The following is a 22289-nucleotide window of genomic DNA, read 5'->3' on the forward strand; positions in this document are numbered from 1 at the left end:
TTCATATCATGGATATCATATTTACAAACCAACATGGTGATTCTCTATTTCTAAATTGAATTCATATTCACGGTGAAGTTGAAAAAGGAAATGGCTCATGTTCATCTTCAGACACGACTGCTTCCTCTTGCACTTCAAACCAGAGATGACTTCCATACGATATACACAGTTCCTCCCCCTCTTCAATATCTCTCAGAGTTGTGTATCGAATCAATTGGTTCGGCACATCGCGCATGAATCCAACATTAGGTTGACTGTCGTGATTAAACATGGATCCTAAACCAAGAGCAAGTGCATAACCTCCACCAGGCCAGCAATAGGTATATTGGTCCAAGACAGTGTATTTGCCGTGTGTTTCATATTCTTGAGGATTGAAATATAAAATGGGTGAAATTTCCACTAGTGTGTTGCGTTTAATGAACTCTTTCGTAAAAACACCTCGTCCTCGAACAGGATGAGATTTCAGTTCTAAATTTAGCTTGTGTTGATCAAGTGGAACAGACTGATTATCCTCTTTCGACATTTTTTGAGAAGAAAAAAAAAAAAAAAAAAAGGGACGGCAACAGTCATACTCTGAACCAGAAAAAAAAAAACCAAATCAAAGACTTCACAAGTGAGCACCAGGTCCTCTGTGCATCATCAATTATGATGGCTTCCTGGTGCAGAGAAGCCACAAGAAAAGGTAGGAAGATGATTCAACGGAGAAGTAGAACAAGAGACCTTGTCAAGCCATACTGATTTGGCAAGAAACTAACGTTGTGATCACTGGTAGGACGTAATCAATGTGGTAACACACATGACAAATCAGTGGAAAGGAAATCCACACCAAAATGTAAAGAGAACCAGAGGACAGATCATCAAGTGGGAGAGGGGCACAACGTGCGCCATCAAGGCCATAGTAACAAGTAATCAATTTTTCTAGGGTCCAACGCATGGATCATCGTATTAGACGAATTTAGTTAGCAAAAGTGGATGAGATCAATCCAAAGTACTGGACAGCAAGTGGGGATCAATAGCATGATCGAAATAATGACCTGAATACGGCTGTGAATGGAAATCTCTTGATAGTAACCGTGAGCTTGGAAAAGTAGGTTGCGTTTGCTTTAGACATTTGCCCTTTGTTTTGTTAAAAGATGAATCTGTTTCTTGTCGAATGAATGAGCCTAGTGTACTAGCTATGTAAAGGTCAACTTCACAGCAAGCAACAACAAAAGAACCCACCTTCACACTTTTATTTTTGTAAATGATGTTTGTTCATAAAGTTCTTTTGTAAGAATATTTTATTGAAGATTATTAACGTATAAGTTACACGTCATGTTGAGTGGCATGCTTTTAATGTAGACGATAACAAGGTTTTTCAAAAATGGCTGAAACAATTTGCCGTGTTGAGAGTGGAGTTTGATCGAAAATATAACGCCAATGTGCTTGTCAGATGTATAGTAGAGCGTGTGAACAGATACTCAACAATCGTGAATTATCAACAAATTCGAAACGAGTCAATTTCTTCAGAATGCTTTAAGCATCTCCGGGGTGAAGCTCAATATAAGATGCAAATCGAGATAGGATTTCTTGCCACATGGACCATGTGAAGGAACAAGTAATCAACAGATGAATAATGTCTTCCAGTGGATCATGACATAAGCTACAGGCAGCAGAGACAGTAAGATCAAACCAAGATACAGACGTGTTACAATGAAGCTTGCTGTAGATGAAACGGAAACAAACCGTTTTAGCTTCAGGTAAGATCTTCAAAGACCAAAACTTTTTCTACTTGGGAGGAGGTAAAATAGAAAGTGGGTAGATGAGTAATGTGTCTGACAGAGTCTGTCTGTAATCTTGAGGACGGAAGGATATCCAATCGACAGATCGAGTCAACCACAAAACAAATGGGAAATCACCAACAGGGCCCAAGTCAAGAGAGCCGTTCAAAATCAAATTCCATGTCATTTTATTGAGAGTGACAGTTCGATTTTGTGAGTCCCGCACCAGACCGCCAAAGAGAGTCTAGGGTACGGTGGAAATTCTAGTCTTAGTACAGGGCAAACCCTATGGAACGATGGGTCGTAGGTAAAGAATTGATTAGCTTGTACTTTTGAGCGGTTGTGGCCAAGTAACCAGTGACCTGAGGGGATAATCGAGACCAAGGCTAACAAGGGTAGACTCAACAGAATGGAAGGATTATGGCGAGCATCAGGGAAGCCCTTCTTGAAAAAGGAGTCCGTAGTATCATACACGGTAGGTATAAACGAGCCAAGAGAAATGTTGGCAGCTGTACATAATGATGGAAGAAAGACAGCAAAGGAGCGGTTCTCATGGAGTGAAGCCGGTGAACAAAATCCTTCATATAAACTTGACTGCAGGAGATAAGATCGTCATCAACGAAATTGTAAACATCAATGTCGAATCATAAGATCCAGCAAACCAAGACCATCTTTGATGATAAATTGACATAGAAGAGCGCACTGAAAGCTAGTTTCAATCCCTTTCATAACATGCTCATAAAGCTCAAGAAAAGTACCAATAAAACAAAATTTTTAACAAGCATCAAAAGAAATTGCTAGCTTTACATTTACGTAAATGAGATGACGATCCTATACCTCTCATTGCTTAGGCTTATAGCATGGTTAGTAGAATAGAGCCTTCTCCTTCTTTTTTCTTTGTCCTGTTGAATCCTCAGTCTTGACTGGATAAGGATGTTTTTCTGTTGAGGAAGAAACATGAAAGTGATTCCTCACAACTCTATTTATTTAGTCATGTTAGTCAGTCTTTTAAGTAGACAGATCAGGAAATTTCAAACGGCAAAATCATTGTAGTAAGCATCATTAAAAATAATAAAAGTGTGTGTGGATTTTTATTGTACAAAAAAAAATGAATATTTTAATGACCCAAAAGTTTCAATGCAAGTGCTTCTTGGTCTTCTAATGTTTGAGGTTCCTCTATGTCAATGACTCTCTTCTTATTCACGTGTTCTTCTTCCTCTGACTCTGACTCTTCATCCCATGATCTCTTCTTACTTTCCTCTTCTTCCGATTCTTCTTCCGATTCTTCTGCGTCTTCCATGTCTTCATCTGATGCTCCCTCTTCAAATTCTTCTCTCAAGGCCTATCATATGTCAAAATTAGTACTTAATCTATCAATGAAATACATTCTTCTTACGGCTCTCTCTCTTTCTTTTCGTTTAATCTTCTTTTCTAATCTCTTTTGCTTCACAAGCTCTTTATCTTCTATATCAGCATTCTGCATAATTTGTCCCTTTTCGTCAACGAATGCCTTAATCTGAGACTTGACATCACCATCCTTCAAGAAGTCTTGTTCGCTTACAAGCTCATACATAGCATGTGCCTCACCATCTTCATCAAAGATCAACTTTTCACCACGAGGCATATTCTTTATTCTTTCCTTCTTTGTCATGTTTTGCTTTCTCTTAGATATATTCTCTGTATGTGCTTCAATAATGTCCTCCTCATCACTTTCCAATTCATGGTTTTTACGAGTAATGGTCAAAAAGTCCTCATCGTCATTTTGATCATCCACATGAAGCTTATCACCCTCATAATCAACCAATTTGTTATAATGTTCTGACAAGATATCTTGATTCTTTCGTTGAAACATACGATCATATTTTGTTTTTATTTCGCTTGCCTTTTCTTCCTCTTCATCCTCTTCTTCACTCTCTTCTTGTGGTTCAATAGCGCCCATCTTCTTCTTTTCTGTCTTCTTTACAAATTTGATCTTGGGAGCACCAGCCAATCCAAGGGAATGAGCAAATTCTTCTGCTGGCAAAGCATTGACATCAAAAATCGTCTTATTTTTTTGCAGATAAATGGATCGCATGTAAGCCACAAAGGCTCTTTGTGCAAGATATTTGATCTCGGGATCTTGGAAACAAAAGCTTTGAAGTTGCTTCTGAATTGTTTGTTGCTTACTTGTTCTGATTTTGATTTCTTCAATTGGCACACGTTTCTTTTTCAATTCTTCTGTCATGCCCTCTACTTCAGAAGGTACCAGGATCATCAAGGCGTGACCTTCAGCATCAAAACGAGCTGTACGCCCCACACGGTGAATATAAGTATCCGCATCTTCAGGACAATCCAATTGAACAACCCAATCAACTGCAGGGAAATCCAAGCCACGAGCGGCGATATCTGTACAGAGCAAGACGGCATGCTGAGTGGCGGTGAATTTTCTAAAGATTTCGACACGCTTCGTCTGCTTTTGTTTACCGTGCAAGTGCATGATGGGTATACCGGGTTGAAGTTTACAAAAGGATTCATACACAAACCGTGTTTGCTTACAGCTAGACATAAATACAATCATCTTGGTCTTCAAATGGGTCTTGATAAATGAATAGAGGATATCGAGCTTTTGATGCAATTCAGCTGTCACAAAGTGTTGTGAGAGCGTCTTGGGTGTACTGTGTTCTGCACGCTCGTGAACCGCAACATATTCAGGGTCTTTAAGGGACAAACGAGCAAGATCCTTGACGGATCTGGTTTGAGTTGCAGAGAACATTAATGTCTGACGGTGATTAGGCAAGTTTTCAATAATGGCATTCATTGTATTTTGGAAACCCATGTCCATAATACGATCTGCTTCATCCAACACAAGGCATTGAAGTTGGTCACATACAAATCCAACGGATTGATCCATGTGTTGCAAAAGTCGGCCAGGTGTGGATACCAGAATGTTCATTCGGCTAATACGTTCTTGCTCCACTTTGAATTCTTTACCGCCAATAATCAAACCAGCAGAAAAGGTATGGTATTTACCGATCTTTTTCAAAACTTCAAAGATTTGAACAGCAAGTTCTCGAGTAGGTGAAATGATCAATGCTCCTAATCCATCAGCTGAATTCCATTGTTGACGAAACAAAATCTCCAAAACCTATGTTAAGTGTAAGCCTTTTTTCCATACTTGTTATCTTTTAAGAAGGCTCACAGGAATTAAGAAAGATAAGGTTTTTCCACTACCGGTCTTTGCTGCACCAAGCACATCTTTTTTAGCTAAGGCAAGTGGAATACCTTTTCGTTGAATTTCTGTCATCATTTTAAAATTAGCATGCTTTAATCCTTTCTTGGTTTTTTCAGAAATTGGCAACTCTTCAAATAACTTGATGTCTTTATAATTATCCTATACATATCATAATGAGTCTTCTTTTTTATGATTGGAAAACATTTCTACTTTACAGGTTGACTGGCTTTTTCATCAAGTGTTTTTAAATCATCTTTTTCTATAGATCGTTTAATTTCTTTTTTATTCATTCGTTTTTCTAGTGTGGGAGCTTTTTTTGCCATTTTAGATCTATTTAGAAGAACTACAAAATTGTTTTTTTTTTCTTTGGAACAAAAAAAAAAAAAAAAAAAACGCAGTCAAATGCAGGTCACAGCTACCGTGTTTCCATAATGTTACACTGTTTCTGGGAAGTAAATTCGTCCAATGGCGAGAATAAAATTCAGATTGTACCAAAAATAAATCCGCCAGATGGAAAATGAATTCACCTGATGGCAAGAACAAAATTCATGTACGAAATATAAATTCGTGTTGGTTGGCAAATCAGATGTTCTGCCGCCAAGATTGTTTTGTAGGACAAGTCTCCTGACATATTTGGATATATAAGAGCACACTAAATGCTTGTGTTTGTTTTACTTCTTTTTCACAACTACGTCAGAAATCACAGATAATGATCATTCAATTCTTGTTTGAAAATGGGAAAGGATCTGTTGTCGACAGGTATGGAGGACCTGAACCAATGGATTATACTGTTGATGAGAAACAGTTTCGTCTTGAAACATTGAGCCCTCATACACAATATTTAGCTCAATTGCCTCTAGAAAGCGAGAAAGGGATAGAGGCAGTACAGGTAAAAAAGGAAGTCGAAAAGTCTCGTAGTGATGTTAAAATGAGGGAAACATCAGTGAAACAAAGTTACACACGCTATTCTGATCAGGACAAAGTGAGGTTCTTCAGGCTGTTGCTTGAGAAATATTTAAGTGCGCTTATTTCGTTAAAATATTGTTGCCATGTTTGCACGCAACAGTTTCAGGATGCGCGATATTTGCCCAAATACCTTTTAAATCAACATCAAATTACTGTTCCTGGATTGCCTTGTAGGAAGAAACGTTACGATACAGCTGAATTTATTTACATATAAAAACCCGGTCATGGCCCCCATAAAGACACCAAATTTCACTACGCATGTCCTTGTTGCTTCTCGCAGTACCTAAGTATGGATAGGTTGACGTGCCATATGGAGAGCAACCATTGGCAACCTATACCAGCAGATACAAGCGACACATCTAATACCAAAGAACGGCCGAGAAAACGATCATGCGAAACGACGGTGAGCATTGCAACCCAGCAGCAATGCTATTACCACATTTTAGACGGCGGCGTATGCTTACAAATCAAATATGACCAAATTTCCACAAGAAGTAATCAATACCCTTTGGCCAATTGTTTCCATTAACGCGCCTGGTGCTCAACAATCTAGTCTGAACAGTCTGAAGACATTCAAACACATACATGGATTTGTGATTGCGGCTTTGGACCAAGATTTGGGGGGGGGCTTCCGGGATGGTTGTGGACACGTCAGGCGCCACATGGTCTGGCAGCACAGGAGAAAAAATTGTTGATCGCCGTCAAATTCATCCTGACGATATTTGCTGACAATTGTGGAGCGGTATTGACGAATGCGCCAGCCGTGACGGATTTCGAGCGAACGTGGTAGGCACGGCGCGTCGTTTCGATCTTTCTGACATTTGGAAATCAAACGGGATGCCTCATATTTGATTGGTGCGAGGTTGAAACGAAACATTATGCATTCGCGCAAATGGACCCCAAGTTCTGGAAAAAGGGACAAACTCGCTTTGTAGATGGATTAGGATATGACTGGTACAGGAAGGAACAGCTCATCATGGAAGAATCCTGTGGACAGCATAAGGAAAAGGTGTCAAAAATCGTGGATGGCAGTATCAAACAAATTAGAAGCATGATCGCAATGCTGAAATGCATGGCCAACAGCCATCGGAATGTAAGCTTTGCTACCACGTTAAAGACAAAAGTGTTTGGACTAAATTGGTCACTTTATTCAGATACTATTGGTCATGTACATTTGGCCTTGTGTAATAGAGATATAGCAATACATCTATATAAGGCATTTATTTAAGCAGTTGACAAATTAATTCATGGAATGTTGAACGGAATTTCGAAGATGCTCTACAGGTACCGATAAATGATCACTAGTACTGGTAGTAGTAGAAGCTGCTATATTTGAATCAATATTGTTTGAATTTGTACTAGATTCATGGAACTGAATCCCTTTCTATGGGTTATGACTGCACGACTATATTTGTATTATTTTACTCTGTGTGACCAGCAGACGATGCTTCCAAAACATTGATTTCATATACAAACTGGTATTAAAATATGTTTACAAGGTCCTGTTAAATGGGATCTTTCAATTACAAAGAATTCAGCTCTGTAAATCACTAACCTGCTTATTTTTCTTTCCACTTTTCTGCATCTCTCAGATTCTAACGCTTCACTCACTCCCTATTTACATGTATATTAGTTTGAAGTATATGGTTATAGAATGCAGTATTGATATACATATGACTTAATGTACTTTTTCAAAACTGCGCTTGTGCCCACTATTTTCCAAAATCAATATAATACATATCCATTGTAAAAACTTCCTTTCATAATATTATTTGATGAATGCTTGATTTGCTTTGATAGATTTTTATAATTCTAAATTACGAGTTATATTAGGTAAGGTAAGCACAACTTGATCTATCATGATTTTTTACTAACTATTAAATAATAAAAAAACATTGGTTGCCTTATTCCTTACTTGTTTAAAATGCATGCATAAAACTGACTCTGCATTTCAGTGGTAGGCAATAAATTATCTATAAAAGTAATTTCAGCTTAATTTGTAAGCTATCAATAATGAACGTCAATAAGCTTTGACACATTACGAAAGGATGAATCAAAGCTTCGTTATAAAATTGAAACTAGTATTCGAAATGACATTTAGTACACATAAAAATTATTTCTAATAAAATGGAATATACTTTGTTCCAAAGCTTAATTTTTTGAATACCATGTGATGGTGGAAAACATATAAAATTTATGTAACTTTACATGATAAACTAATATTTTTATTTTGTACATTAAAGACAAGTACTGACACCGTTATTATTTAAAAAGGGTAAAAACGAAAGGCGTGCTAAATACAATAGAATAGGAATTCACATACTATTAAAACCCCTAGGCTCCTATATATCTGCTTCGCTCAAAGAGCAGTTTTCTCCTATTTCTTTTCATCTCAATCTTTTTGCGCAACTCTTTGGAATTGTTTGTATAAAAGCAATTTTTTTACTTTAATTATTGGCTGTTAAAAAATCATACAGAATTGTATATAATAAAAGTCATATATTATATGAACGTATAAAAGAATTGATCTTTGTATTCACATAGACTAATTTTATTTCATAATCTCCTATGTTGGATTCCTCAATCCAATTATATTAGCTAACATTATTCGAAAATAATAATAATAATAATAATAATAATAATAATAATAATAATAATAATAATAATAATAATAATAATAATAATAATGATAAAAGCAACCGTATCAACAGAAACAGCTGATCTTGGTTTAAAAGCATTCTTTTTAATAGTACATGAAGAAACTTTTATCTTTACTTGCTTTATAGATTCAGTGAAATACTAAAAAAATAAGTTCTCTCTTGATATAAGCTCGTGTTAATAACAATTTACAAAATCAACATTTAGAATAATATCTATATTATTATAAGTAAATATCAAAAAAAAAATAGAAGTATGCTCCATTAGCATCGTTAATAAAACTAAATAAAAGTCATATCGTAGATTCGAAACTAAGTAATCAAATGCAGAAAGCATGGTAAAATGATATATAAAGTTCTTGGCAAGAGGCTTTAAATGATAAAAGTGTATCTTTGTTTCACCTTATCAAAAATGTAAACAATATTATTACATAATATTGTAAAAACCATTGGATTTAAATACCATTGCAAATAAAATGAGAGAAGCGGTAAATTAAAGACACCAGATAGGAAAATATATGGATTAAAAGCTGTATGTGGCCAAACCAATTATTAAATTTGCATAGTATATTAAGTTGATGCTGATTAATACACTAACGCATAGTAAAGAAGGAATAAAGGTGTATTTGTTGCTTTAAAATTGTTAGAGGATGCCAAGGATTAATTGAATTCTTCAAACTTTTCCAAAGCAAAAGCATTTGTGATGTTATTCATATCATTGAGCTCAGTTTTAAGAAAAAGATTACTAAAGGACATTGGTCATCATATTTACAAAAGAAAAGGCTATCATTGACAATATTGTCTAATCCTTTGTCTAAATATCGTAAGATTACCTTTCACAGCTGCTTATCTACAGTTCATGCATAAAAAAGTATTTTTTAGCATCAGCCCCAAATAGTAACACAAAAAAACCGGATTTGCATATGAAGAAAAAATAAACGCAAAAAAAGAAGAATACTGATTGATTATTCCATCTGTTTTCTCCTTAACAATTATTGTTATAAAGAAAGGTTGAATGTTTGTCAAGGAGTAGCTTAGAGTTACATTGTTAATATCGATCTAAAAAACTTTTTTATTCTGTGTCGTGAACAATAGGAGTAGGTTAAAAATTTTCCGTATGACATTTGTTACACACGGAATTCAAAATGGACCTACCCCCTATTTTTTAACTAAGCAAATTAAAAGGAACGTTTGCCTTCATAGCAAAAGAAAAGAAAAAGGATCTTTTAATATAAAATACAATCTGAGTACAAAAAAAGTATTTTATTAGTCAAAGGTATGAATTTAATATAAAAAAGGATTGTAGGCCTTTAAATCCTACGTACATTTAATGCAGAAAACGGTTGTACAGATAAAAAATAAACAATTACCTTGTCTATTAAGATATAAAGCTCATCTAAAAGAATAAAAATATATTATTTAAAGCATTAAATGAGAGGATCTAGTATATAAGAAAGATTAATAGCTATAATTAAATAAATAACTTTTTTTTCTGTATTTGTTTACTTGTTAGTTTAGAATGGCTTTGTCCTTTTATTTACCATCTCTTTATGGATAAATAAGTTTTAAAATTTTTTAAAAATATAAGAAAAAAAAAAAGGGAGAATGACTCATCAAGAATGTGAAAAAAAAAAGATATTTAAAGAATTCTTTTTGCCAAAATTTTTTTTCTTTCTTTCTTCATCAAAAAATCAATCTTCTCTAAAAATAATGGCCTAAATATTTTTTTCTTTTCAAATCTAAACTTGGCTCTTATGGTCTTTTGTCAAAAATTCTTCTTCCTAAACAAATGCTTTGCTACTTTTTTGTGTTTCAAACTTGTTTCTCTCTCTCTTTGGCCTTTTAAAACCTCTTACCTACTATCAAGTTTGTATTTAATCAACGTTAAAATATATGGTCTACATAATGCATCTATTCTTTGTCTCTTTATTTGGTCTCAGTTAACACCAAAAGTTGGTGTGCTCTCTTTTGTTTATCTTTTTATGGTCATTTTGGTTTCATTCAACGCTAAATGTTTCATTCCATTGGTTTTGATGGTTAGAAAAGAAATCATATTTTGGCCTCATAAAATGGTAAAATCATTTTTTATATAATTATTTTATTAAAATTTTTGAAATAGCTTACTCTGCTTGTCTTTGTTTGCCTTGGTCAAAATTCCTTCTTTGTTACTCCTCTGGCTAAAAAGTAATGTTCATAATAGAATTATCCTTTTTATTAACTTTTATTCTAGTTCAATAGTTATTCTCTTCTGTGTCAATATAAATGCTCCCCTTTAATGCTGCTTCTGTACTTGGTTTTATATCTACATGGTCCGCTTGTTAACAATCCTTTCTTGTAAAAGCTCTTTTTTAGTAGTCTCTTTATTATCTCTGTACTCTCTTCTCTTTCTATCTCTTTATGACCTCTTTGCTATGCTTCTAAAATCTGTAGCAGGATGGGACGATGATCTGCTGGAACTTGTAAGCTCTAAGGAGGAATGCGAACTCAAGTAAAAGTAATGCCCGCTCTGTTCATCCTAGTGCTAGACGGAAGATGTCTTGACATCTGAAGCTACAACGAGCGAAGTAACAGACCCGGTCACGCTTTGCTTGAGAGAGGGTGATCCCTAGAAATAGGGTATATCTTTCGCAGAACATTCCAGACATAGACTTAGAACCTGACAGTGAACGGAACGCCCTTCGGGGTACCACTCATATCCTATAGACTTGAAAAAGTGTTTATAAGAGTAATTCAAGGGTGATTTTTTATTATTTATAAAAAAAAAAAAAAAAAAAACTATACTTTCAAAAGAGACTATTTACAAGAAGGTTGCTACTCATTCGTGGCTTATCATTCATAAAACTTCAATATCAATAAATTTTCGTTTTTCTCTGTTGACGACTTCCATTTTATTTTTCACATAATTCCTTATCCCTAAAAAAAACCCATTTTTAATAAATGCAATATTCCTGTAGCTTTTTCAAAATGCTATTACCGTACAGATGTAATAAGCAAAAGAAAGTATCTTGTATTATAATTTAAATAACAAATAATTACTATGATGTCTGTTTGATGTTGCTTAATAATAGTTATATAATAAAAACTGTAAATTATACCACATGTTCATATATGAAAATCGATGCTTCCAAATATCATAGATTGTGCAAGCAAACAAGAAGGAGAAGAAGTGTCTATGGAACTATGAGATGTTGAGTTTTTAAATTTACTCATGACTAAATTCATTGGTAATATCTTAGCAATCTAATAATGGTAAAAAAAGGGGGGTTATTAATTATGCTTATGAAGTATTATATAAGTAAGGATGTTCTAAATTAGAAGCGAGGAAATTGGGCTGCTTTAATCTTATCTCTGACACACAACATCTTTTCGAAGTAAGTCAGTTTGCAATCAAATTTGAAACATTTAAATATTATTATTTTTTGTACAAACTCTCATTTAACATCACTGTCGAGAACGGCTGGCTCTGCTACAAAGTATATGAAGCCTTATTACCTGTATCTGCCATCAACTATCTTCTATTCTAGCAGTTGTCTTATTACCAGTCGAGCGTGGAGTAGCTGAATTGCAATGACATACCAACCAGGTTGCTTTGCTTTGTACCGATAAAGTGTGACTTGAAAACTACAAAACCGCTACAGGCTTTTTAAAGCGGACGACTAGTGAAAGGGAAAAACAGCGCACAATATGCTCACTATAATACATACGATGACCAGTGGACCTTGTATCAGAGTATTCTATCTCTAAATTGAATGCCACTTCCTCTTATTTCCCGCATTTCTACCCCCAGATTCTGGTGAAAAAAAGTGCTACAGTGCAGCTGGTAAATTTTGTCCTTTTTTTTTTATAAAGATTTTACTCGAATGCCGCGTTTTTAGCTGGTCACCATAAGAAACATTTTTAATAGCATGGCTCAAACCCACGAACAAACAAACAGAAAACGACCATGGAAATTGGAACTAGTACCGCCAGATGAGAGGCTAACCCAGCAGAAAGAACTTGACCATTTCGCTAAGGGACTTTGCCCCCTAAATTTTGTCCGTTTTGAAAAAATAAATGGCGATTACCTATAAATAAATGGCGCTCGCTGTAAAATGATTGGCGGTTTGTTAGCAAATGATTGTCGTTTCCAAAGTTTTTATTTTGTTTTTTTGATGTTGTTTTAACTTTATCTCTCACACTGACTCTCAGCTGCTGTGTACTTTCCGTTATCTGGCGTGCCCATTGGAGATTTGCTATTGACAGCTTTCGTTTTATTGACCAGCAGCTGGTTACTCGTGCTATGAAGCAGTTTGCCACCCTCAAAAGGAACAGACTTGACCTTGACTAGCGTGTTCCCTCGCTTAAACTTTGTTTCTTTTAGTTCATACCGCTCTCAGACATGTGATTCCTATTATATTTTATAAATAAAAATAAATTATTTATTTACAAAAAAAAAACTTTATCTCTCACAACCATGTCTAATTTAACTAAAGGTAAACATGTAGCTTGTTAGTGGAAGCAATGCGTCTAATCACCAATGTTCTTTATAGCAATTGAAACTTACATCAAAAGAAGAAAAACTTAGTCAACCATACAAGGTTTTCTCAATAATGTTGACAACAATAAGGAGCTGATTGAAGTATTGTAAGTATAAAAAATATGGACAAAGAAGAATGAACGAGACTGAACAATAGATCTAAAGTCGGATAATTTTATGAAAGAAAGATTTCTAGGCTATTTATATTAGTTTAAGCAAGACCTGGGATTAGATGACAAAAAGTAGTTACGACTGATATGATTTGACATGCATAAGAAAAAATTTATAAACTGTTGTTAATAATCAACTGTTGAGATGAAAGGGAAACTTGGCTGTTCAGGACAGTGATAATTACCAGGACCTATTCTTATTCAAGCTCGTTTGGTTTGAGTCTATGATAAGTATGAAGATGCTCTGAAAGCTTTTGTCACGAAGTTCAAACAAATCTATAAGGCACAAGCAAATAAAACATATAAAAACAAAGCAAAACTAGACTTGAAGTCTATATTTGAAGAGTCTAAGTCTCAAAACTCTGCTATGGCCAATGGAAGAAGGGTACTTGATGAAGCTACCAATGTAGCATCACAAAGATTGATTTTAAGGTTAAAGCGACCCTCAATGGTATAGTATTAAAAACCAGTTTTCTCTTAAGATGATATCGATAGATGGACTGACAAAAACAAAACTTCTGGTATAGACTTCATCTGGTGCTTCCCTTGTCTGTTTCATTGTCGTCAATTCATATTGCTACTGTTTCTTATACGGCTTTATTGTCGTCAACAACTGTTGCTACTACTTCTTCTGCTGCCTCGTCGTTGTAGTCAACTCCAGCTGCACCTGCTTCTTCTGTTGTCATTGCCCTATCTTCAGTTGAAGATAAATTAAATTTATATGTCAATAAATGTATCTCAGAAGGAAAAAAAAAAAAAAAAACTTCCGAACAAAACAAAATTATACCCTAACATAAAATTTAAAAACTCAAAAACACTGTGACTTTATTTTCAAGTCTCCAATAAACAGTTGAGCTTTCTCTTGCTCCTTATAAAAAAAAATTAGCAAGTTAAAGTATTACGTATATGTTTTTAAAGTCAAGAATAAAGATTTTCTTTTATTGAATAAAATAATTTGAAGTATTTGCATATTTCTGAAAGTTAATTAGTAAAAAGAAACTTTTAGTAGAGGACAATTCTATTAATGTTAGAAGACTCATAGGAAACCAATCCGAGAGAGACAATTGAACTTCAAACCATGATAACAAAATGGCTTCGCGACAGTACCTTCATATGTTGCATGATTCAAGTAATAATTGTACTTTGTTAGTTGATGAAAATTCACTAAATTTAAATGAACTCATTATTGACAAAGATTTTTTTTTTAATTGTATGTAATAAAATTACAGAAACATCAAAACCGGCTTATAAGATACGACAAATCAATATTGCTATAGTTACTAGACATGATCTGTTTTGGTAAGAAGCTTGGGCGTAGGTGTAAATGAGATGAATGATCTACAACATTTTATGGTTTTATGTTTTCAATAAAGTCCGATTTACACTTTTACTTTTAGGTACGATACACCTGAATTTTAATGTAACTATAAACAGATGTCATGTACAACAGCTATTCATAGCAGAAGTAGAGATGATCACTACTTTTACGTCTTTAATGTTAGAAAGAAATTAGGCTGTCTCCAACTTCAAGACACACGTTTTTTCATAGTTTATGCAATATTTTGGGAAAATGAAAGCTGCAAGCTTGAGATAACACTTTGGATGAATCTCTTGAAACCCTGTGTAGTCGCTTAAACATGTAGTGTAACCACATGAATAAACAAATTAACAAAATACTGCATAAGTAAATAGGTATATGGTTTAATGAGCACATATCAAAAATAAATTTGACAAATCGGATGTGCGCACGGAACTCTAGCTTGAGTAATGGTCATGCAGAATATACCTAAGGTCTATTGTCTTTTTTATAAAAGCTACAAGTATTCTTTCTTTTTCTTTTTCATAAGTAAAATGCACTGCCCTAAAGAATACATTAACCAAAAGATAAATGTTCCTTCAGAGGTCGAAAATCACGAATTCTTTTCCTCTAATAATGTAGACATCTGGTCATTCAAGAACTTCTTATTATCATTTGGTGATCTTGAATGTTTAAGCTTGAATGATGTCAAGTCGAAAAAAACTGAATATATCAACAGCTTAAATTCACTTAAGCTTCTTGCAAACTTGGATCGTCTGCTTGTGACCTATGTCAGTAAATTGATTTCAGAAAAGGCAAAATAAAGGTATTAATAACATAGAAACAAGTTATCTAAATCGATATATAGTACACTGATGACAATTTCAAGCAGTTATTAAATGAACTGTTGACGCCAAGTATTCATCTATCAAACATCCAGAGCTCCAACATCATCATCGTTGGAAGGGATGCAAAAGTGATGGCTAATGAGGAGGTATTTATTGCAATAGAATTTTTTTTTTTCCTTTGATCAAATTTATTTATTAACACATCTTCATCTAAAAGAAGAAGAGAAAGTCGGACCAAGTACACGATGGTAAGATTACCAATAGTCCTGATAACACGAGTATTTTTATTAACTATTTTCAAATAAATCCTAGATTGTACAGTGTCAGTGGAGAAGAACAAGAAGGTTTATAGTTATATCAGGCCCGTCACAACAGGTATCAACTATAACTTTAATGGCCCAGATATTGACAAGGAACACAAGGCAAAGATTGAAGATGTTGCATACATCAAGCTGAATGAAGGCCACTCATGCGATAATCAGTATGTTGTGAATCAATATACTCAAAATGTTGAAGAGCAACATAATTTATATCATGTCAAGAAGCACCAAGCTCTTATAAAGTTTTTGGAAGAGGCTATGGAACAAAGTTTTGAAGAACTTTTTTTCTGGCTGGGTACTTACGCAATCGATGCAAATATCAGTGGGGAAGAAAAGAAAGACATTATATTTGCAAAGCTTGTATTGGCCGACTACTATGCCAACTGTGTCAAGCCAAAAGTGTTTGTCAACATGAATGAAAGAACACCTTTCATTGAGTACGTTGTGCCACTTTTCAAATACTTCAGTGCTTCATATAAAAGCATAGCCTTCCAATGGTAAAGTTTGTTACACGATTTGATTAAAGTCAGTTTGATTTATATTTTTCTCGATTTTAGGTGTGAAAAAGGATTGGAAACAAATCGATATATTTCATTATATCATTTGGCTGAAGGTAGCAGAAGAAGATTGGCCGACGGTGTCGGATATGATGCAGGCAGTGGCTATGAAGTGATGTTAATGGAGTCGGCAGGGTAAGCTATTTTGATGGGTGCATCATATGACTTTAACTGACTTTTTCATATAGCGAAAACAGCGATGGCCATGCCAAAGAAAATACAATGAAGTTATTGGAATGTAGCATAAGGTCATTGAAGGCTGAGATGGAGAAAGTGAAGTCTGCCTCCTTGGAGACTTTCAAGAGAAGAAGATTCTTGACCTGCTTGTATGCAAAAGACAAGCTTACGTTATTAGCCACCTTTCTCGTGGATTCTGATCGATGGGGCTTTAATTTTGTAAGAGAGGCGGTGATCCCTCGGTCATGGGTCGATCGCCACGCTTGGTTACGAGTGTTTGAGTTGTTTTTTTGCCTCAAAGTAAGTATTCTTCTAAGCCAAGTAAAATTGATCACTCATTTGTTTCATTCGCTAGAACCATTTGGATGAGCAGACAGAAGTTTCAGACCAGCTGAATAAAGAAGCCAATGGATGGGTTGTTGTGAAGCAGGGCGCTACAATCAACGATATGACAAAGATGTAGACGCATGGGCACAAATATGCAGTTAAGGGTTGAAATTCCCCGTAATCAGAAATGATTACGAAAATGGGTGCTATTAAAGTTCTACCTCCACGTGGTGCACCTGGAATTTACTAAATGAACATATATATTAAGAAACGACAACTGAAAATGTGATACAAGCTTTCTGAGTAACGCTTTACAATCTTTGCAATCCCAAGATCGCCATGCTAGTACACGATCTCATACACAATTGTCCGCGGATATTTGGAATATATTTACCGCCTTCACTAGAGGCTTTAGAGGAACTAAAGTCACTGCCTTTGAGGATGTCGAAGCTAAGATGATCGTGAACGATCGTTGCCAGAGACAAATTTGGATTCAATCAGCCAAGATTAACAGTGCAGTCTTTGATCTCCTGGAGTCCCCAGTAACGCCTGCTAAATTCTATGAAGCACTATCCTTGCAGTATCCTGCCCCCATTGGAGCAGCGGTATTCCATCAAGGCACAATTAATGGCACCATCATCGCTTTTGACTCATCAGAAGCAACATACTAAAGCTTGCACAATATGAGTTAAAGTTGGCAGCTTCACGTTCATAGGAACGCCTACGCTTTCCGTAGAAAGTACAGTATATCGTGTCTCTTTAGACAGCTTGCCTTAATTATGACCCGCTACTCTGACGCCACTTATGACGGACACATTAAGCCCCTACGGCAAAGTATTAGATATCGGCTTCTTCTGCGATCCACAAACAGGACTCTTTTTTGGTAAAGGTTAAGCCATGATTGACACCTCTAGTACCATAAATGGCGGTTTTCAACCTTTCGTACATGAAATCGACTTAGGGCAAAGACGCATCATCTATGCCTCTGGCACCCAATGGCACAACACTGTTTTTATTGTCACAAACCTGGCCACACTAAATCAATCTGTCCACGCTTGATCCAACCACAAGTAAAAAGATGTTACTACTGTGACAGCGCTCAACATTTAGTTCGCGATGGTCCTTAACGGGACACGAACTCGACGAGATTCAAGAGACCACGCACAGAACAATCGAACCGAACCGAGGATGTGTTCAACAATACTGAGTCTGAGAGGCTTTTTCTTCAAAACTAATGCTCCACGGGGAATTAGCCAATCAAAACACACCGCCGCCTTCTCTTGAAGGTATCCACAACACAAGATCTCAAGCGACCTCTGGACAAGATTCAGCAACGCTTTGGCAAACTTTCACAGCGTATTTCACAGTAATCAGGGGATTCAGCGTAAAGACTTTTGAAGATCCAGCTGCCAAAACGGCATCGCGAGAACGGCGCCAGGCTCGTTATATAGATAAGATCAACCGAGAAAAACAGCATAGCTTTTGAAATGCCAGAAGCAGTCTTACCTGCAACTTTTCTTAAAGCATTAGCAGCACATTTCCCAACAGCGATCGGTGTTGTTCCTGTCAAACAAGGAGACCACCATGGTGCGATTGTGACATTCGACACAGTTGAAGCTCAAGCCAAAGCTTACTCTATTGGCATTCAAGTAGGAAGCTTAACTATTATTGGCACACAAACTTTGTCTAGCGATAACTCTATCTATCGTATTTCACTTGACCGTTTGCCCATTCTGAGACCTGAGAAATTGACACCACTTTTGCGACAAATGTTAGAGTCTTATGGCAAAGTCCTACATGTAGGCCTCTTGCTTGATCCTGCCACAAATTTGTTTTTTGGGAAAGGATTTGCGCTCCTCGACACTTCTACCACAGAGGGTTCTACATTTCGAGAATTGTCACATGAAATGTATTTAAATAACCAGCACCTTGTCTTCGCTTCATGGAGAGGTATGGAAACCCATTGTTTTTACTGTCACAAACCTGCACACACCAAAGCCACCTGTCCCATACTTGAAAGGCGTAAGCTCAAGACCAGCTACGGATGTCAAAGTCCACAACTCTTATTTAAAGATTGCACAGAACAAAGGAATAATCAAATTGGGTCTAAGCAATCCCGCATGGATCCCGTATCCCATCGAGGGAGCAACCTCAGCACAAGCAGGATACAGTAATGAAATGCAACAAAGCAAAAGTGTTACCTCTACAATTGACAATACCGCCTCTCTTGAGATTAAGGAATTTCCTGACGAAACAGCAGTCTCAGAAAAGCATCAAGACCACGTTAAAAGTCTTCCTATACAGGCCAAAACCCAAGATATGCACTACGTGGATAATACAACCAATGTGTCTGTATCATACACTGCAATTCCCAAGATTCATAGTATAAATGCAAATCAGTCCACGTCTACTCATGAAAACAATCACAACATTATGAAGCAGCTGAATGGCTTGGCCATAAAAGACCTTGATAATTCAGAAGAAGATACTGAGTCCGACTCTGATTACCAATCATCCGCTGGTGATCAGTCCGAAGTTACAGAGAGTGATACGGAAGAATACGGATCCGACGATGAAATGGACCTAGACGAAGAGGTTTGTATCTTTCAAGAGGAGGCTCGGGTAGCTCAAAATAACCCAAATCCCTCCTCTGATCAATTATGAGAGTCCCCGCTCGTATACCCTTAGCCTCACTAAACTGCAGAGGCCTCAAAAAAACACTAACACCGTCGGGCAGTTCTTTTGCTCGACATATACGCTCTTTAAAATACGATATTATTGCTCTTCAAAAAATTCATGCCTCCTCTCTCTTACTACAATCACGCTTCGACCAGTGTATCCAGGTTTCATCCAGCACCTGGACCCAACACTGCGGCCTATTTTCATTCAACCCTATGCTTAATATTACTCCTCTATGGTCTTCGATAGATGATAGACTTCTCGCTGCCCAAATTTCTCATATATCGGGTTTGTATGACTTTATCAATATTTTTGTAATGTACGTTCCTGCCCAATACCGAGAACGGGTCGAATTCCTTCGCTCCTTTCTGACTACCATGCCTTTTGATCAGTCACTGCCCTCGCGCAGTATCCTCTTAGGCGACTTCAATCAAATATGCCAAAGATCACGCAAGGAAGGCGGGCTTACCATTCTTGATCCTGGAACACAACATGTAGCTCTACAACTTCGATGGTTGCAACCATTACTTCTTCCTTCCTCTGATTCACCTTATTATGACACCTTCATTAGTGATATTCTTCGACACTGCTTGCGCCTTTTCTCAGTTTCACCTTCTCATATTTTATCTCTGCTGCTTCCTAATATGCGTTCAAACGCAATCAAGTCCTTTAATTGTTTCAGCTCATTGTTCAGAACAATGGATAAAATTGATTACAAAATTAATCGGTAAGTCTTCGATATTCATATGGTTAGTGAACTACTGCTGACTCAAGTCTGTCTTTCTCTGCTCCTGCCAAATCAAATTTTTAAGGCTTCCTACTGGTCTGAAATCCTTGTCAAGCATGTATATGAATTGAGTATGGCATGTGGTAAGTCTCGACGTAGATCCCCCACACCTTCGGATCCTTTCCGCTTTAAGAACAAGAATTACTTTGAACAGCTTCAACTATGTTGTATACAAGAAACCACCTTCTTCCAGCAGTTCAAATGTCTACACAATTCGATCCACGTGATTTCGTCAGCACCACCGCTTCCTGCGCTTATTGAAACAGACTTTGACAATATCCTGGATTCACTTTTACCAGATGGGACTCCTATTGTCTTGTTGAATACAAAATGGTTCCGTGAATCTCAACTCTCCCACTTATCCACGTTGCCAGCATCATATACACGTGCAAGCCCTCTTGCCTGGCGCCGATTTTGGAAGGCATCTATCCTACATAGAGCCCACACGTTACTCTAGAGACTTTATTATCACAAATGCCGTGTTAGGAACGCCTTTATCAGTTAATATCAAACCGATTTCCAGATTCTGGTTGTGTATATTGTGATGTTGTCGATTCTGAAGAACACTTTGTCTAGTCTTGTCCTTTCAAACATGAAATCTGGCAAACAATTTCTTCTCGCTTTTTCGTTGACCCTGCCAGGTTGACTTACATCCTCATTCAACTCCCTTCTTTCTCTGGTATTGAAGGAGCGACTTCACTCTCTGTGACATACTTAGATATAATAACTTCTGTGTTGCTCTCTCTATGGCAACTTCACTGGAGATTCATTTTTGAAGAGCATCAATTTTGGCCTCAGGAAGTAGTAGCAAGAGCCACTAGGCAAGTCCTCAAGATTCATAAAGAAAACAGTAGTTGGTCACTAAGCAGCTAATCCATACGTTTCTTCACAGTTCTCTACCTCAAGTTTTGTTGCTATTATCAAACTTTGCACGTATTACAAAACAAAATAACAAAAACGAACAAAAAAAAAAATACTGAATCTGTCTTCGTCACTTTGGGTGGCCTTGTTCAACCGCCAGATTACCATACCGAACCTTTGCCAGACACAATCCCACCAACCAGCGTCCAATTTGACAAACAACGTTGCACTGGGGACGCTACTACTGCAATAAGAGCCCGTACCAAACGAGCACTGTAATGACAAATGGAAAAGATTCAATAGTAGAGAATGGTAAAGGCAATGAGGAAAATGAGGAGGAGGAGGATGAAGACCACGAACCGGAGGACTCAGACGACACAAACCAATCTGAGTCTTACCTGACAAATGATGAGATAAATGTAAGCGACAGCAAAGTCAACCAACTGACACAAGAGACGAACTCTGACTTGACTCTCTTTGGAACAGAATCGGCAGGTCACAATTCCTATCTTCCGGAGGGCCATATCCCACCACCCTTAACAGAGAGATTATGAGGGTCCCCTCTCAAATCTCTATCGCTTCATTTAACTGTCGAGGCTTAAAAAAACTTATGTCTGCCCGTCACCGCTCCTTTGCCTACATCTCACGTTCCCTACCATATGATTTAATCGCTTTACAAGAAACCCATGCCGATACACTTCAACTACAAGACTATGTCATGTTTTGACATGTCATTAAGATGCAGTATTATTATTCTGGACTAAATCTTTACAAATGAGTTTGAGTTTAAGAATAGATCCTGATAGTTATCACTACCCTGAACAGCCAAGCTTCATTTTCATCTCAACAGTTGATTATTAACAGCAGTTTATAAAATTTTTCTTATACATATCAAATCATATCGGTCGTGACTATCTCTTGTCATCTAATCTCAGGCCTTGCTCAAACTAATATAAATACTTTGAAATCTTTCTTTAATAAAAGCATTCGAATGTAGAACTATTGTTCGGTCTCGTTAATTCTTCTTTGTCTTATTTTTTATACTTAAAACACTTCAGGGGGGGTTTTTTTTTTGCTTGCTTGCTTGCTGATAAGCATTCACTTTTCTTGATATGCAGATAAGGAGCAATTTATTCATTCTTATGAGATTTAAGCA

The 22289-nt window shown here is 36.4% G+C and overlaps 9 protein-coding genes across 9 annotated transcripts; 5 read left to right on the forward strand and 4 right to left on the reverse strand.

Moving 5' to 3' along the window:
- Positions 1 to 67: 67 nt before the first annotated feature.
- Positions 68 to 523, reverse strand: RO3G_01385 (uncharacterized protein; the record flags this gene model as incomplete). Its single annotated transcript, XM_067655976.1, has 1 exon — positions 68 to 523. One exon carries the CDS (start codon positions 521 to 523, stop codon positions 68 to 70), a length of 456 nt encoding a protein of 151 aa, XP_067512077.1.
- A 1244-nt stretch (positions 524 to 1767) lies between these two features.
- On the reverse strand, positions 1768 to 1947 carry RO3G_01386 (uncharacterized protein; the record flags this gene model as incomplete). The annotated part of the gene is made up of 1 exon (XM_067655977.1): positions 1768 to 1947. The coding sequence occupies one exon, from the start codon at positions 1945 to 1947 to the stop codon at positions 1768 to 1770; it is 180 nt and encodes a 59-aa protein (XP_067512078.1).
- A 930-nt stretch (positions 1948 to 2877) lies between these two features.
- Positions 2878 to 5046, reverse strand: RO3G_01387 (uncharacterized protein; the record flags this gene model as incomplete). Its single annotated transcript, XM_067655978.1, has 3 exons — positions 2878 to 3102; positions 3157 to 4884; positions 4939 to 5046. The coding sequence occupies 3 exons, from the start codon at positions 5044 to 5046 to the stop codon at positions 2878 to 2880; spliced, it is 2061 nt and encodes a 686-aa protein (XP_067512079.1).
- A 2131-nt stretch (positions 5047 to 7177) lies between these two features.
- Positions 7178 to 7610, reverse strand: RO3G_01388 (uncharacterized protein; the record flags this gene model as incomplete). The annotated part of the gene is made up of 4 exons (XM_067655979.1): positions 7178 to 7295; positions 7363 to 7412; positions 7493 to 7516; positions 7560 to 7610. 4 exons carry the CDS (start codon positions 7608 to 7610, stop codon positions 7178 to 7180), a joined length of 243 nt encoding a protein of 80 aa, XP_067512080.1.
- A 6037-nt stretch (positions 7611 to 13647) lies between these two features.
- On the forward strand, positions 13648 to 13931 carry RO3G_01389 (uncharacterized protein; the record flags this gene model as incomplete). The annotated part of the gene is made up of 2 exons (XM_067655980.1): positions 13648 to 13712; positions 13808 to 13931. 2 exons carry the CDS (start codon positions 13648 to 13650, stop codon positions 13929 to 13931), a joined length of 189 nt encoding a protein of 62 aa, XP_067512081.1.
- A 1200-nt stretch (positions 13932 to 15131) lies between these two features.
- Positions 15132 to 16942, forward strand: RO3G_01390 (uncharacterized protein; the record flags this gene model as incomplete). Its single annotated transcript, XM_067655981.1, has 7 exons — positions 15132 to 15368; positions 15446 to 15571; positions 15643 to 15673; positions 15738 to 16182; positions 16303 to 16437; positions 16491 to 16779; positions 16835 to 16942. The coding sequence occupies 7 exons, from the start codon at positions 15132 to 15134 to the stop codon at positions 16940 to 16942; spliced, it is 1371 nt and encodes a 456-aa protein (XP_067512082.1).
- Positions 16943 to 18293: 1351 nt separating this feature from the next.
- RO3G_01391 (uncharacterized protein) lies at positions 18294 to 19470 on the forward strand (the record flags this gene model as incomplete). The annotated part of the gene is made up of 2 exons (XM_067655982.1): positions 18294 to 18756; positions 18827 to 19470. The coding sequence occupies 2 exons, from the start codon at positions 18294 to 18296 to the stop codon at positions 19468 to 19470; spliced, it is 1107 nt and encodes a 368-aa protein (XP_067512083.1).
- Positions 19471 to 20231: 761 nt separating this feature from the next.
- Positions 20232 to 20729, forward strand: RO3G_01392 (uncharacterized protein; the record flags this gene model as incomplete). Its single annotated transcript, XM_067655983.1, has 1 exon — positions 20232 to 20729. One exon carries the CDS (start codon positions 20232 to 20234, stop codon positions 20727 to 20729), a length of 498 nt encoding a protein of 165 aa, XP_067512084.1.
- Positions 20730 to 21411: 682 nt separating this feature from the next.
- RO3G_01393 (uncharacterized protein) lies at positions 21412 to 21673 on the forward strand (the record flags this gene model as incomplete). Its single annotated transcript, XM_067655984.1, has 2 exons — positions 21412 to 21552; positions 21620 to 21673. The coding sequence occupies 2 exons, from the start codon at positions 21412 to 21414 to the stop codon at positions 21671 to 21673; spliced, it is 195 nt and encodes a 64-aa protein (XP_067512085.1).
- Positions 21674 to 22289: the final 616 nt, after the last annotated feature.

Source organism: Rhizopus delemar, genomic scaffold (assembly GCF_000149305.1).
Source record: "Rhizopus delemar RA 99-880 supercont3.1 genomic scaffold, whole genome shotgun sequence".
NCBI classification, from domain to species: domain Eukaryota; kingdom Fungi; phylum Mucoromycota; class Mucoromycetes; order Mucorales; family Rhizopodaceae; genus Rhizopus; species Rhizopus delemar.